The following is a 17003-nucleotide window of genomic DNA, read 5'->3' as shown; positions in this document are numbered from 1 at the left end:
AACTGGCTCTGTAAAATATAAATTGAATTTAAATTTGAATTAAAAAGTGCATTCATTACACACATTGTTGTTACTATAAATTAACAGATCTGCAAGACAAGTTTATGTAAAGAGCCCATCCAACTATACCTTTTTTTTATAAACATATCCTGATTAGAAATAATGATATTCATTATATATTTAGTAATTAGGAACAGGTTTTACAATTCAATAACTGATTAGGGATGTAACAAATACAGGAAAACAAAACCTTGAAAGATTATATTACTTACCCCAGGCAGTTGAGTGCCTGCAGGACCGGGCTCACCTGGCATGCCTGGGACACCTGGCTCTCCTTCAAAACCAGGCGGACCTGGGACACCCTTTACGAAAAATATTGTATGACACGATTGACCAATTTAGCTGTCATTTACTACATTATGACTCACCAGTCACTCAAAGTAACATTGAAGAGCCATAATTTACAGTACATTCCATGCATCAAAAAGAAAGAAAGCCACTCTTTGTAATTGAATGTGCTTCTGAGATTAAACAGTCACATAACAGAATATAAATTACTATAGAGGCTATTGGTTTATGCCACATACTCTTCTTCCTTTGCTTCCTGGATATCCTGGTCGGCCATTTGTTCCTGGGGGACCCTGTATGATGTGACACACAAGATAATGGACTTCACTTTGACTGACATTTCAAAGAATTGGGATTCTGGGAAAAAATAATAGGTTAGAGGTATATATCTGTGTGTGTGCATTATTTTTTCACCATTGGTCCTGGGCTTCCAGGTATTCCCACAATCTAAAAAAAAAGAAATAGAGTATATAAATATATATAAATATATATAAAAGTAATATAATATGAATCTGTGTATAACATGATTAACACTAATGACATATTCTCACGTGGGGCATAAAATATTGCAAAAACGATAGACGGAAGCACAATAAGGAATGCCACTCACATAAGGAATGTCACCAGGTTCACCTTTTTGGCCCTGAAAAACAAAACAAAAAAACATGCAGGACTAATCAACTTCACTCATATAAACATCCCTTGTTTTGTTTTTTTCTCCACTGGGTGTAGAAAAGGCGAGAGAAGGGGGAAGGAAAGGAGGAAGGAAAGGGGAAATAAAAGAAAGGGGAAAGAAAGGGGAAAGAAAAAAAGAGAAAAATATTGTGTCAACTGATATGTTAAATGTATAATCATAATATGAAAAATACCACGATAAAAAGTATATATATAAACAAACAAAAAACTTCAATCATATTAATTTATACCTAATTTTTAAAAGCATTCACGTACCTTAAACGCAAATGTTTCTGAAAAAGAAACACAAAATAGAATTGAAATGGGTTCAGGTTAAATTATAAAACGTGTAAAATAAAAAGATAAGTAAGCTATGACTCCCACTCATCTAAATTAATTGCCTTTCTGAATGTTATTCAGGTATGCCCTCTAGCGGCCGTGGCGTGTGTGTCAGTCTCACCGATCCTTCCACGCGCGCTGGCGAAGGTTTGACAGACAGGGCAGCACTCTCCCTCCGGGATCACGAGCTTTTCGCATCCCTTCAGATCCTCACAGCGGATCTCCTCACAGATCACCTGGCCGTTATCGCATACACACATTCTGCACGGCTCTGGCTTCCAAATCTCATTTTCTGAATAATTCTGATCACCATCTTTACAGTTTTTCGTTTCCTCTGTTCCAAGATGAAAATTGAAACAAGCATAAATATATACACAAAATAAGGCATGTATTGCCTAACATGTACAAATATTAAATTCACATTTATCACAAAATAAAAAAAAATACCTTACTAATTTTTTGTGAGGTGACTCAGGTGATATAATAGTTTTTCAGATATATTTTTAACAGTTACAGTGGAAACATAGAAAAGCACTGTCTGTACAAATGTAATCCACCAGCAGAGGTCATGCTAGCGTCATTAATTATTTGTTCCAAAGCAAAAGAGCTAGTGATGTTTATGTTTTCATTCTCAAATGCCACTCGTCTGCATGCTTACTGCCAAGAAAATGCTACATATCTTAATGTGTGCTGTGCTTAAGTGTAACAGTACTCACACAAACTTACTAAGTTAACCATAATTCCCACCAACACACTACAATTGCTACAGATATTGTTTTTTTACAACTGTCACAAGGTGGTACCACCACTATCATCAACGGGTTAACAATCTCAAAGAGAAGTTTCTTACATTGTTTGAATGAGATGCCAAACTAGAGCTGCTGTGACAACAAAACCCTCCCAATTTCTGCTCAGAAATAGCCAAATTGCCATTAGAGGGGTAGAATACACATTATTGGCTGGGTTCCCCGATAAAATTCGTATTTCAGGGGCTAAATATCACGTTATTGTGGTCGCGTCGAATTGCGGCAATAGTGTTAAAGTAGTCCAATTCCGTGGGAAAACTGCAGACTTGGCAACACTGGGATTTCTGCACCACCAGCAGATGGTCCCGCACCATGTCCCGCACCAAAGTCCCGCCATTGGCGCGGAGCAGTTTCAAGATTTCTGATTGGATTTCTGCAGGCCACAGATTTTAGTTGATGTGACAGACGTTTCTTTTTTTTATTTTTATTTTACTTCATTTTGTTTACAGAGACAATAAGCAAATAGAGAAAATGTGGATGTCTCAAAACACATTTCAATTATATCATTCAGGTAATAGGAACATGTGCATATAGCCTATTTTAACATATTGCGTACAGCAGGTTTAATTATTATTTTATAGCCGTAATAACCAATTATTCCAATAAAACTTTATGATAATCTATGGTAACCATACTAATATTTTCAAAGGATTTTTTTTTTTCTCAGTTGCTTAAAACAATGTCCAAACAAGAACTGACACCATATTTATGTAAAACATTTCTAAAGAGACAATCATTTACTATGACTAATATAAAACATTAAAAAAAAAAAAAAACGATCAAAGCTGTTCAGAAGGCACTTTTAGTGCTCAGTGAAATGCCGGGAATGGAAAACATTATTGATTTCTCTTTATTTCACATTGTGGCAACAGTGCTGTGTTTGTCCGTCTATGTCAGCTTTACATATAAAGTAACAAGTGTCTTAACCGCAAAACCCTCAGATGAAGGCCAGTGATAATGCACTGGTACTTTCGGCCTGGTCCATAATCTGCACCTGACAAGGACATGTAAGTAACCATAATTATAAGTAAAAGTATAAAATGAAAACTAGAGCAAGGCCACCATTCATCCAGTGCTGCTTGCTCTCGTAGCTGGAGATCACTTCATGTGCCACACCCTGTAATTGAGGTCTGCAGCTGGAGCCTTCAGACATTTTTCACTCAGTCTACTGAGGATTCACCTCTTGTGTACCAAGACTTTAGACTTAATTTGGGGGGGTGGGGGTGGGGGTCTACCATCTAAAAAAACTTTTTTTTCTTCTTTTTAATATAAAAGGCCAATATTGTTACTTGGTTTGCAAGTCAGGGTGGACTGAAGGGAAATGTTGCATTAAATCCAGAATAAAATGTATTTATATTCTCTACACTTCAATACAATAATTAAACAAAAACAAGAAAAACTTTAAAGAATGCTTCAATGCCGTGATTTTTTTTAATCCTCCTCACTATTATGATATGGTATGGCAGGCAAAATCAAAGGTCATCAAAGTAACCAGCAGGGGCCATCAAGGCCATCATCTCTGGTCTGTACATGACATCTTTCTATCTGCCCAACATTCTTTTCTTTGAAGTTTTTTTGCTGTGCTTGAATGGTTTAAAAATATTCTTCACTACTTTATTGTATCTTATCCTGTCAGTTTCTTCTTGATACAAACATTACTAATTATTAATCTATTACAGTATGTAAAAAGAAATTAAATTGCATCCTTCGTTTGTATATTTTCCTCATGTCATAAGGAAACTACAGGAAGTTGCTGACAGTATTACAGTAGGAAGCTTATAGAAATGTGGTGTTAAACTGCATGCTTAAGACTTTACTAAACACTTTAATATAAGTAATGCATGAGAAAATACCTGATATCACCAGTAAGAATAATCTGATGGTAAACACACCCAAGGATGAAAATGCCAGTCCATTATATTTGATGTCTATTTTTAAAAGCTCTCATGTTTTCTGTTATGTTTGTCTCTCAGCGATAGCTCCAGGCTGTGATAACTCTTGATTAGATGCTGAAGCATGACAATGGAGACAGACAGAGTAAATAGCACTTCTGATGCTCAAAGTCTGCGGCATCAGAGACTATCCTGAGGGCTGGTATTGCTTCCACTGCTGTATTCTGAAAGCCTTTAATGCAGTGCTCTAGTGCAAGAAAACAGTCCCACAGTGCAGACAGCTTTATGCAAGGTAAGCATTATTTTAGGAGACAATTGTTGCTCTTTTTTTCATCAAAAGCACTTGTGATAGCTGTAATTGATTCGATAAAGGTCCAAATTATGTCATAAAGACATTCCAAGCAATTAAGAAGACAGTAAAATTTCTATTCACTTTTTCTTTTCAAAATATAGACTTTGTGAGACAAATTAACTGAATATAATTTCTAAATATTTAAAATATAAATGTATAACTTAAGAATAAATCACAATGGTAATGACGGAAGGACATTAGAATTCTGTTGAGAAATCAATCACTGATACAGCAACTAATGAATGCTGAAACTGATCATATTAATTGGTTTTGCACCAAATTTGTAAATGGACATTTAAAATGTAATGCCTAAATATTTTGCTTGGTATCATGAGCATGATGAAAATTAAATTGTGTAACAGGGCCACTCAGTGTGCTTAATGTCAATCTAGTATTTATTAGCAATAAGTCTTACACTCAAAATATTAAATGAAAACCTAGAATAATATTAATTGCACATTATTTTCAGTATTATCAAAGGATTGAAGCAGTAAAACTACTAGCAGCAGGACACCTGCTACTGCTCATCTGCATGAAACTGGCCTTTTTTAAAGCACGTTTCTGAAAAGAAAGTAAGTACCAATTTAGTGGAAAAGCACATACGTTATTTTGGGGAAACCGCAGCGGCCTCTATTATAGGTTATGCTTAACTTTAAGCAACTTTTTTTCTGTCAAAGTAAAAAGGCACACCCTTTGTCTGAAGTTTTTTTTTACAAAAATATCCTCTTTGGAATGTACATTTACTTCCTATATACTCATGTATAAAATGCACTTTGTATTTGTCATTGGTGTAGACAAACAATGTTCCTCTACATCTGATACTGTATTTCAGACCCTGTGATTGACATAAAACATTACAAGCTGGCTCTCATAAGGGTCATGATGTGTCCCCATGTTGGATAATTACTGTGAGAAGGTCACACAAGTTGTTTTATGTATATTAGTCCATACTGATGTACATTAAAGGGATAGGTCACCTTAAAATGACTTTTTGCTCACTCTCAAGTTGTTACACACCTGTATGAGCTTCTTTCTTCTGATTAAAGAAGGTATTTTGAATGATGTTGGTAACAAAAATGTTACGGCTGCCATCGTCTTCTGTAGTATTTTTTTTTTCTTCCCCCTACTAAAGTCTACCGGCAACTGTGTGATTACCAACATTCTCCAAAATATATTTGATTTACAACAGAAGAAAGAAAAACATAGTTTGAAACTAATTAAGGGTGAGTAAATGATAACAGAATTTTTATTTTTGGGTGAGCTATCCCTTTTGTTGAGTGTGATTGCATGAATTCGCCATGCAAAAGTTCTGAATTTAATGTCATTTTATCGATTCTATCCAGCAATGCTGATCAATAATGTCACCTGAACTGTATATTATAACTAACCTAAATGAATGTGAAAACATCACTGTTGGATTTCAAGCATTTGCCACATAATTGGGTGCATCTAGCACCTCTTTTGGGAAGAACTTTGTGCACAATTGGTGGCCTGCTTTGGTCCAAGAAAACCTCACATCCAAACACACAAAGCCATGAAGTTATGTCTCCAACTTAGACAGAGCTGACAAAGCAGAAGATCAGGATAATTCAGCTTACCAGTTAGTTGTGATAGATAGTAAGTAAGGATGCTATCTGAGTAAAACCTGCTATGAAGGTCTTTCTTAAGAATATTAACTTGCTTCCTATCACCTCATATCCTTTTCAGTGCTGTTCATAACATAAACAGGTCTAAAACAAAATCTTTACTATGGTGTGTTTCCAACATCCATTATTACTGATCACATTTAATAGAATGAACTGGGAGAAGTTGAACCAAAAATGAAAATTCTGTCATCATTTACTTTTCAAAAAATTCAAGTGCATAGAGACTGAGTCATACAAGTTTAAAACAACATGAAATGAGTAAACGATGACAAAGTTTTCATTTTGGCATTCTAACCACATTATAGACATCTAATGAACCATATATAAACAGTTTGGACAAATGAAAAAAAAAAAAAAGATCTCCCTGATAATCTATAAATAATTTCCACAGACGCCGAAGTTGAATGTTTAAGTATCTTGGAGAGAAAAGAAAAAAATTAATTCTCCGGTCTTTACTCACCGGTCTTGACATCCTGGCATGTGATCAATAACACCTGAGCCAAACAGATCCCCAGCCATACAGGTATCCTGAAGTGATGAGCTGCAGTCATCTTCACAACAGGGAGGCGCAGGCCTTGCCCGTGCCTGCCACAAGTGGTAGACTATGAAAAAAATCACAGGTTCACCATACGCTCCACAATATGCCCACGCTACCCGAGCCTCTGTGCAGATGCTCCCTGAATGAAGACTCCAGGCAGCCTGTTCGCCCCCGCCCTGTGGTTCTCCAGCCTGTCATCTAGCTGAAGCAAAAATAACTCTAGTCTCTAGTCTGCTCTCAGATGATGCATACATATGAAGTGTGAAGCAGAATGCATCATGTATCATAGCACTCAGCAGCATCCTTCACCAGACACCAATGGCATTAATTATAGGATAACCACACTGTAATTGATTTGAAGTTGTAAATAAAACCAAGATTATTTTAGTAGGTTTTACATGAAAGTATTATTTCTCTCTCTCTCTCTCTCTCTCTCTCTCTCTATCTCTCTCTCTCACACACACACACACGCGACACGACGCGGAAAACTGAGCATTTCAATAGCAAATACTTAAACGAATTAAAAAAAAAACATACTACCAGTAGATAATTCAGAAGCTCCAGATTGTCGTAGCAAAGTCCTCCATAAAATGTGTTCCTGTTCTGTTGTAAGTAATCTTAAAGATTCCTAAAATGCATCTACTTTTGGAAGGACAAATAAAGTGCTTTTGCGGTCACCTAGATACACACAGCATCTCCCTAACATGGCTGCTTCAATCATCACTAACTGCGGTTACTGAAACCACACCTTCTTTCTTTGCATGGACATTTGGGCAGCTTTATGCAAATATTTCAACATAGTGACTTAGTCATGTGGGGGCGTGTTTGAATGAGTGGGGTGTGGCAAAGTCTTAACTCTGATAAAGAATATCTCTTTGGATTTGAGACTTTGCAACGTTATAGATCTTCCTTATGCACCAAGAGTTTATAACACTCCAAAGAGAAAGAAAGAATTTAAATTGCATCATACGACTCCTTTAAAAATGTTTATTATTTCTCTGGCTAAAGTTGACCTGGTCAAAATTTAACGAGAAATACCTGAAAAAACGAAATAAAGCAAAACAAAGCAAAACTAAACTAAACCAAGCTAAAAATAAAATAGTAACACTTTTAAAAATAGTAACACTTTTTATTAAATTGTAAAAAAGTAAAATACTAAAAGTAAAATAGTAAAAAAGTTACATTTTATTAAAAAAAAAGTGCTTTAATGCATTAAGGTATTTATCATTAATTGTTTACTTTGGGTAATTAAAATACAATTGTTCATTGTAAGTTCATGTTAACTCAAGCCCATTAAATAATGTTAACAAATAGAACTTTTAATTGTAAGAATGTTTTAGCACATACTTAAATTAACATTAACTAAGAATTAAAAAATTTAATTCATATTGTTAGCTCATATTAACTATTATGCAGTTAACCAATGTTAACAAATGCAACGTGTTACCAATAAAATAAAATGTATGTCATACAATTAATTCCAAATATTATTAATGCAAACTAGGTTGATCTTATTATGCTATTAAAAAAAGGTCATCAGATCTGCAGTGCTGTATACATTAAACATTTCATGTAAACTAGGTAATTACAGAACAATCAAGCTTATTATAAAATAAAATGAAACAATACTTATGAGCATTAACGATAATTATACTTACTATAAACTCAATCAAATAAATGTTGGAGTGAATTATAACAGATGTGATGGTGTCTGACCTATTTATTTGAACCCCGAAAAGACACTACACATATGGCAGAGAACACCCTGATCAGCTTACACCCACTTTATTATTGATGATCTGGTTGGACAAACCCTAGCAGCACTTCTGCTTCTCATTTAGCCTCGAACAGGTAGCGATGTCGTCACAGTCAGTACCAACTCATATTCAAACTACTTTGAATGAACACACAGTAACAATACTCTCAGGCTTCAGTGAACTACAGTGATGTTTGCAGCAGCAACCAAGAATTTTGTGAAGCAGGTAGGGGACACTGGACGCCTCGTCCATGTGTCTAGTCTAAGTGAAGCGGACCGATATCAACCACTCAGCCTGGTGACGAGGAAGAGGAGACGACACTTCTGGAAGAAGACCAAATATGCCACAACCCCCTTCTCACTAAAGGACATACTCGTGGGAGAGAAAGAGATCACAGCAGGTGAGTTAGAATAAATAATAATTAGAAAAAATATATATACTGTAAGTATAGATGAACAAACACTTGGTTCTCATGCCTTCAATCAAACATACTTGTAGAACTGTATGTGCATGTTCAATGTTTACTTAAGAATGCTTGATAACAGCTGTATAAACAATTTTTTAAACATATTTTGTGCAAACATTAGTCTGTTTTTATTATAAATGAAGTACATACTGTAAGTGGTATCAGTGGAGTGTGTCTGTATTTTCCTCTGGTTGACAGGGGTCTCCTCATATCAGCTCCTAAACTATGAAGACAAGTCGGATGTTGCCCTAAATGGGCGTTTGGGCAACCATCTGATCCACGAGGTGGGAGTAAATGTGAGTGGTTCTGACTCTGTGGCGGTGAAGGCCTCGTTTGGAATTGTGACCAAACATGAGGTGGAGGTTCCTACACTACTGAGGGAACTCAATGCAAGGTAGAGAACACTGTGTACATGTTTTTTTTATATAACAGTAAGTTACAGTCTTAAAGTTAGTCAAAATTGTCTGAGAACTGGAATTTTTCCAGCAGCACCAGGACTTTTCACTGTTTGTTTCACTCCACTTTTTACATGTTACAGACAAGTTGCATTGTTAGAACAGAAGGTGGCAACAAGTCTGTATTTAAGAGATAGCAAGAATCAGTCACTCAACCCATTTGGTCAAGAAAAAACATATTTGCTTGCAAAACATTTATTTAGCTTCAAGAAATTTTGCATACATTCAAAAAACTTTTGCATTCTCTCACAAAATTATCATGCTCCAAAACAAAAAAACAAAACGTTAGGTTACTGATGTAACCCCAGTTCTCTGATAACATGAGTGAGGTATCTCACTATGGGATCGCCTCAGGTCATGGCCAATCACAGAAGCACCTATAACACCACATCTGCCAACCATGGCAGACCAATCGCTGCAGCGATCAGGGAGTCCTGCCTCCCTGTAAATAAACCGCAGCTACCTGCCATTTCGTCATTCTCTGCATATCTCTTCTCCGTGCAGGATAGGCAAGGAGGGCAATGTTTGTGAGATTCCTCACTCATGTGATCAGAGAACTGGGGTTACGTCAGTAACCTAACGTTCTCTTTCTAACATTCGTTCAGTATCTCACTATGGGATGTAGACAACTCCCGTATTGCCGATATGCCGACGAAGCAGACTAAGAAAGGCTGTGTAATTATCTGAATCATAGCTCCCAACGGAGGTGAAAACAGTCCTTTAGTAAAATTGCATTATACAACCTGATTACTCACTCCCAGAACTGAATGGACCAAAGAGGGCTCTGTCACTTCCAGTCTATAGAAATGAGCAAATGTGTGCAGAGAAGATCAGCTGGCTTCCGCATAAATTTCCTGAATAGAGATGCCTCTAAACAGAGCCCAGGAAGTAGCCAAATAGAGATGCCTCTAAACAGAGCCCAGGAAGTAGCCAAGCCTCTAGTAGAGTGTGCTCGTAGTCTTATTGGGGGCTCCATATTCGAATTATTGTAACATAATACGATAGCCTCCAACACCCAATGAGAGACAGGTCTTCCTCTGTAAGAGTCAGCCTAAGAGACAAATAGCTGATTGCTCTTACGAAGTGTATGTGTTCTCTGAACATACATATGCAGAGTATGAACAGGAGATAAACTGTATAACCTCTCCTACACTGGGGATGCAAATGGTGGTGGATGAAAAGCTAGCAGGTCCACTGATTGAACTGCACCAGCGTGATCAAACACTTTGGGTATGAACGCCGGGTTAGTTCTAAAAGTGACTTTTTGAACACCCGGAGTGAACATCATACATGAGGATTGAACTGCTAAAGCATGAAGTTCAGATAAGAACAGGAGACGTTGCGAATACTCGCGCGATGTGAAGAGATCTACGGCGGCCTGGCTGAATCTCTGCCACACCATGAGCATAACTTGGGGGTGGAGTCTCCACTCCCCGTACAGAGAATTCCCTCTGGACAGCAAATCCTTTCCCCTGTTCATTATTCCTGGAACGTGCGTCGCAGGTAATGACAGGAGGTTCCTGCTGCTCCACATAATCAGTTCTTTCACTAACAAGTGAAGCTTGTGAGAACGCACTCCTCCCTGTCTGTTTATGTAGGCTATCACTGTTGTATTGTCTGTCCTGACCAATACATGATTATTCTTGAGAAAATGCACAAAATGTCTCAGAGCTAGTAACAGTAAGTGTCATTAGTTCTAGAAAATGTATGTGCTTCTCTCTCAGTGCCGGAGACCAAACTCCCCTCACTGTTCTGCCCTCGAACAATGCCCCCCAGCCCATGAGAGATGCATCTGTTGTCACCACTTTTCTAAATAGTACAGGACCCAGAGGACATCCTGTCCTGAGAAAAGACGGGGCTCTCCAATGACAGTGAGCACTCATGCATTCTGGTGAGACACACACTCTGTGGCTGAGACGGCTCGTGGGGTGAATGCTCTGTGATGCTGTCCAGTTCTAAAAATCCCTCATTCTCAGCAGTCCCTGTGGAACCACTTTTGAGGTCATCAGACCCAATAGTCGAAGACACAGACTCCGAAAGAGACTAAACTCCCTCGTTGAAAGAGGGAGAGGCAGGTGAGAAATATTTTGATGCACTCTTCTGATTGGAATGCTCAAAACCTCATTGAATTCAACCTGAGACCCAAGTAGACTATTTCCTGTGAAGGACAACATTTGGTTTATCTTGAAACCTAATCGCTCTCTGCTTGATTCGGAGACGGTGCGTAGATGAACAGATCGTCCAGATATGATGAAATTCTGACTCCTCCATTCCTTAACGGTGTCAGAGCCGCTTCCACACATTTCGTAAATACCCTGGGTGCCAAAGCCATGCCAAAGGGGATCCTCATATACTCGTATGCTGTGCCCTGATAAGCGAACCTCAGATATTTCCTGTGAGCAGGAAAAATATCTTTGTGAAAATATGCATCCTGGAGGTCCACTGAGGTGAACCAATCCCCTTGACAAATACTTTAACACAAAGTTCTGGGTGAAAGCGTTTTGAATTTGTATTTTCTGAGGTGTTTGTTGAGGACCCGTAAATCTAAAATGGGACTGAGACATCCCCCTCACTTGGGAATCACAAAATAAAGGGAGTAGAAGCCAGTCTGGCTTTCCTCCATTTGAATTATTCTTATCACTCCTTTTCTTATTAAAGAGGATATTTCTTCCTCTAAAACCTGAGCTGCTTCCCCTTGGGCCACTGAAATTACCACTCCATTGAACACAGGAAGTTTTACAGCGAACTGAAGTAACCTTTGTCTATCGTGGTTAAAACCTAAGGATGAACTGCAATGCGCGCCAGTTCTTTGCTTGAGCAGCGAGTTAGCCCTTTCCGGCTTCAGTCACTAGCGGTACTGTGGTACCCTCTAGTGGCGAAGGAGGGGAATACCAATCCGTTGAGGAGGTATATTCATTATTTTTTGTGATTGTTTTACTTTTTTGTGATATCTTTTTATATTTATCCCACTCTGTGCCCTTAGCCCATGGCTTGAATGCGACAGAGGAAACTTTATTTGTGATGGGATGCGTATGAACTTTTGTCTTTCCTCCCTCAGAACAAACCTTGTAAGTGGAGGGAGAGACAATTCTTTGGGGTGCACCAGGGAAACATGGGCCATTTTCCCGCGAACACTGGTCTTTGAACTGCCCACACGAACACTTTGCACACTTAAATTCCTTCTCCATTTCCCCACAAAGGGATGGGACAGAGAAACCCTGAGAGCTGTCTTCAAACCCTTCTTGTTGCCAAACTGATGTCTCAGGTCGACCGCCTCTTTTTGTTCCCCTGAGGGTGGGTTGACTGGTGTTGCGCTGCTGCGGCTGCGAACGATTGTTTCAGTTTCACGAAACCAAGCTTTGACTGAGGGCCCGCAGTAGGGCTCCTCTACCTGAAGGCCTGAAATTTGGATGGCTTGGGTGATAAGGACAAGCTGCTGGCTTTCTGGGGAGACAGACCTCGAATGCTTCTCCCTCTTTTTTCCGCAGGTCACATTGCTGATGCATACCTGTTACCGTCGCGCCGAACATGGCCTTTGGATCGATGGGGGCATCCAAAAACTCCACTTTTTCTTTGTCAGAGAGACCTGACAAACCCAGCCATAGCAATCTCTCTCCCACAACCGCTAAGCCCATACGCCGACCACAGCTTTGAACTGCATCGTGGGACGTGCACAGGTTTAAATCTGCAATGACGCATATCTCCTCCCAGAGTCCAGCTGATGCCCCATCTCCTCTAATAACTCCGCTTGATAAGCTGTTAGGAGGGACGTCATGTTCAAAGCACGTATGGCCAGTGCTGAAGATTTATAAATCTTTATATTATAAAATATTATAAAATATGTATTTTTCTTCCATATCATATTATTTCCATTCAAGTTACTGATAACTCTAGCTTTGTATAATGGTTATTGTTATGATGGTGCAAATAATCAGAACACCAGCACTCTTGCTTTTGTACTTAAAGAAAAAAACACTAAATTCTCTCGTTCTTTTTCTCACAAATCTTTCCATCTATTCTCCTCACACTTCTTTTTCTATCAGGAAAGTAGACCTGGATCACTGTTTGATCCGTCAGTCCAAAGAGAGTAGGCGGACTGTCCTTTGTGTTGTCATGGAGAGCATCCGCACCACACGACAGTGTTCACTCACTGTTCATGCTGGAGTGCGAGGAACTACCATGAGGGTAAATAAATGCAAGTCTGTGTAATATACATATAGATATATATATACAGTATATCTGATATATTCTATGATACTCTCTATCATCCCACACAGTTCCAGATAGATGATGGTCGAAACCCTAAAGGTCGAGATAAAGCCATTGTAATTCCAGCTCACACGACCATAGCATTCAGTTTGCTAGAGCTTTATGTGCGTCTTGATGGACGTCTCGGTAAGCCTTCAATAATACAGTATTGTCATGGGCTCAGTAATATATATATATATATGGAAGAGTTCATTTATTTCAGTAATTTAACTCAAATTGTGAAACTTGTCTATTAAATAAATTCAATGCACACAGATTGAAGTAGTTTAAGTCTTTGGTTCATTTAATTGTGATGATTTTGGCTCACATTTAACAAAAACCCACCAATTCACTATCTCACCAAAAAAGAATATGGTGACATGCTAATCAGCTAATCAACTCAAAACAGCTGCAAAGGTTTCCTGAGCCTTCAAAATGGTCTCTCAGTTTGGTTCAGTAGGCTACACAATCATGGGGAAGAATGCTGATCTGACAGTTGTCCAGAAGACCATCATTGACACCCTTCACAAGGAGGGCCAAAGAAGCTGGCTGTTCACAGAGTGCTGTATCCAAGCATGTTAACAAAGAGTTGAGTGGAAGGGAAAAGTGTGGAAGAAAAAGATGCACATCCAACCGAGAGAACCGCACCCTTATGAGGTTTGTCAAGCAAAACTGATTCAAGAATTTGAGTGAACTTCACAAGGAACGGACTGAGGCTGGGGTCAAGGCATAAAGACATGTCAAGGAATTTGGCTACAGTTGTCGTGTTCCTCTTGTTAAGCCACTCCTGAACCACAGACAATGTCAGAGGTGTCTTACCTGGGCTAAGGAGAAAAAGAACTGGACTGTTGCCCAGTGGTCCAAAGAGCTCCTTCAGATGAGAGCAAGTTTTTTTATATCTTTTAGAAACCAAGGTCCAAGATTCTGGATGAAGGGTGGAGAAGCTCATAGCCCATGTAGCTTGAAGTCCACAGTCTGTGATCATTTGAGGTGCAATGTCATCTGCTGGTGTTGGTCCATTGTGTTTTTTGAAAACCAAAGTCACTGCACCCATTTACCAAGAAATTTAGGAGCACTTCATGCTTCCTTCTGCAGACCAGCTTTTTGAATATGCTTATTTTATTTTCCAGCAGGATTTGCACCTGCCCACACTGCCAAAAGCACCGAAAGTTGTTAAATGACCATGCTGTTGGTGTGCTTGACTGGCCAGCAAACTCACCAGACCTGAACCCCATAGAGAATCTGTGGGGTATTGTCAAGAGGAAAATGAGAAACGAGAAAAATGCAGATGAGCTGAAGGCCAGTGTCAAAGAAACATGGGCTTCCATACCACCTCAGCAGTGCCACAAACTGATCTCCTCCATGCCTCGCCAAATTGAGGCAGTAATTAAAGCACAATAAGCCCCTACCAAGTATTGAGTAAATAAACAAACTTTCCAGAAGGCCAACAATTTTTCACTAAAAAGTTTTTTTTTTTTTTTGTCTTATAAAGTATTCAAATTTGTTCAGATAGTGAATTGGTGGGTTTTGAAGCCAAAATCAACACAATTAAAAGAAATGTCTGTGTGCATTGAATTTATTTAATACACAAGTTTCACAATTTGAGTTGAATTACTGAAACAAATGAACTTTTCCACATTATAATTTATTGAGATGCACCTGTATATATATATATATATATATATATATATATATATATATATATATATATATATATATATATATTTATATATATATATAATTTTTTTTAAGAAATATATATTTTTATTCAGTGTAGGATGCAATAAATTGATCAAAAGTGACAGTAAAGACATTTATAATGTTACAAAAATTACTACTTTAAAAATAAATGCTGTCTTTTGAACTTTTTATTAATCAAAGAATACAAAAAAATGTGTATCGCCGCTTCCACAAACATATTGAGCAGTACAATGGTTTTTAGAATTTTAACATTAATGTTTTTTTAACACTAAATCAACATATCAAAGGGATTTCTGAAGGATCATGTGACACTGAAGACAGGAGTAATGGGTGCTGAAAATTCTGCGTTATCACATAAATAAATTACATTTGGAAATATATTAAAATTGATTATTTTAAAATAATGAATAATAACAATATTAATAATTTTTTATCAAATAAATGCAGCATTGGTAAGCATAAGATCATTTTTTAAAATATACAAAAAAAATAATTAACTCCACACTTCTAACAGTATAGCCTATATATCTATATCTTTGGTGTTATATATGGAGCCGATTTTTTTTTTAATTTTAAAATGTTCACTGTTTTATCTAATGACATTTGGTTGAACTTTGGTCAGACATATGTGTGGCACCAGAGTCAGTAGGAGGGTTTGAGAGGGAACAGATCCGTGAGCAGCTTGGGGGATTCATTGGCCGTTTTTCTTTTGGAAGACTCAGGAGATTCCTGTCGGGAATCATCTATGGAAATCCTTTCAGAGCAGGTGATTTAAATTCTGTTGTCATCGCTGTATCTGCAATATTTAAAATGATCTTGAAGAAATATTCCAAATATGACTTGACATGTCACTCTGTGCTTGCTGTAGATGACAGGACATTTGAAGAGCTCACTCACTCGGATATGTACATGGATGATGTTGTGACGGACTACTATGAGAAGGCTGCCAGCATGACCGACCTGTCCACAGCCTACCTGCGGGATGAAAAGCATGCACGTGTAAATCTGCTCAACCATAACATACCTAAAGGACCGTGTGCCTTGTGTGGCATGGGCCACCAGAAGCGTGAGACTGTCTATGGCTGCCTGGAATGCTCTTCAGGGGGAAACAAATATGTCCGTCTCCATGCTGTTCCATGTTTTGACCTCTGGCATAAAACTATGAGGTGAGGACTGGCCTGGAGGAACTCTCAGGGTGATTTTCGTGCAAATGTTGTGCAATATGACCGCAAGATGTAAAACCCTCCACTTTCATTTCGGCAAAAACACATTTTATTCTCTGCTCATTCAAAAACATAATAATAAAAAATCTAAATAATTCCCAACTTTTTACTGGTGTACACATTGAGACTCTCATAATTGGTGCTAATTGTGTATTGCACTGTTTACATATTTGTACATAACGTTCATTTATATCAGTTTTAAGATGGTGTTTCTTACCTATCCAGATACAAATGGACAAAATAACATACATTAGGGCAAAAAGCTAGAGCAGATATTGATTTCATCACGTGAAGACCAGCTGATGTTTACGAACGCACTGTGCAGTCTGAATAATTCAGGCCTATCAATAAATTAGTCTGTAGATCACATGATGGCAGAGCAGGAAGTGCTTCGCTGACTGATGTCTCCTGTGAACAGTACACCATGGAACTGTTTCCAGACAATGTGTGAACCGAAGGCCAGCATAGTGCAAGGTTACATTTGTGTGCTTATATGACACCTGTTGGCCCCAGTGCATTCAGAATAGTGTAATGAATGGAAAAAAAAAAAAACATTT

General features: G+C 38.1%; 2 protein-coding genes across 3 annotated transcripts; one reads left to right on the top strand and one right to left on the bottom strand.

Moving 5' to 3' along the window:
• Positions 1-80: 80 nt before the first annotated feature.
• Positions 81-6692, bottom strand: LOC128015086 (collagen alpha-1(II) chain-like). The gene is made up of 8 exons (XM_052598787.1): positions 6519-6692; positions 1484-1696; positions 1300-1316; positions 959-991; positions 763-795; positions 588-641; positions 273-362; positions 81-89 (listed from the first exon to the last, which is right to left on the bottom strand). Exons 1-8 carry the CDS (start codon positions 6607-6609, stop codon positions 81-83), a joined length of 540 nt encoding a protein of 179 aa, XP_052454747.1. The 5' UTR covers positions 6610-6692.
• A 1850-nt stretch (positions 6693-8542) lies between these two features.
• On the top strand, positions 8543-16522 carry LOC128016207 (pejvakin-like). Of its 2 annotated transcripts, XM_052600691.1 has the most exons (6): positions 8543-8753; positions 9018-9213; positions 13318-13459; positions 13552-13669; positions 15846-15989; positions 16092-16522. In XM_052600691.1, exons 1-6 carry the CDS (start codon positions 8543-8545, stop codon positions 16391-16393), a joined length of 1113 nt encoding a protein of 370 aa, XP_052456651.1. In that variant the 3' UTR covers positions 16394-16522. The 2 variants fall into 2 exon arrangements, with proteins under 2 accessions (XP_052456651.1, XP_052456652.1); XM_052600692.1 differs by lacking the exon at positions 15846-15989.
• Positions 16523-17003: the final 481 nt, after the last annotated feature.

Source organism: Carassius gibelio, chromosome A6 (assembly GCF_023724105.1).
Source record: "Carassius gibelio isolate Cgi1373 ecotype wild population from Czech Republic chromosome A6, carGib1.2-hapl.c, whole genome shotgun sequence".
Taxonomy (NCBI): Eukaryota; Metazoa; Chordata; class Actinopteri; order Cypriniformes; family Cyprinidae; genus Carassius; species Carassius gibelio.
This window is presented reverse-complemented; position numbering and strand designations above follow the sequence as displayed.

Bases quoted from the DNA above. Each gene is read 5' to 3' on its own strand.
- LOC128015086 (XM_052598787.1), bottom strand. From the start codon at position 6,609: ATGACTGCAGCTCATCACTTCAGGATACCTGTATGGCTGGGGATCTGT. The intron at 1,697-6,518 runs GTGAGTAAAGAC...ATCTTGGAACAG, and splicing joins ATGCCAGGATGTCAAGACCG to AGGAAACGAAAAACTGTAAA. The intron at 796-958 runs GTGAGTGGCATT...CTTTTTTTTTAG, and splicing joins AACCTGGTGACATTCCTTAT to ATTGTGGGAATACCTGGAAG.
- LOC128016207 (XM_052600691.1), top strand. From the start codon at position 8,543: ATGTTTGCAGCAGCAACCAAGAATTTTGTGAAGCAGGTAGGGGACACT. The intron at 8,754-9,017 runs GTGAGTTAGAAT...TCTGGTTGACAG, and splicing joins AGAGAAAGAGATCACAGCAG to GGGTCTCCTCATATCAGCTC. The intron at 9,214-13,317 runs GTAGAGAACACT...TTTTTCTATCAG, and splicing joins CTGAGGGAACTCAATGCAAG to GAAAGTAGACCTGGATCACT.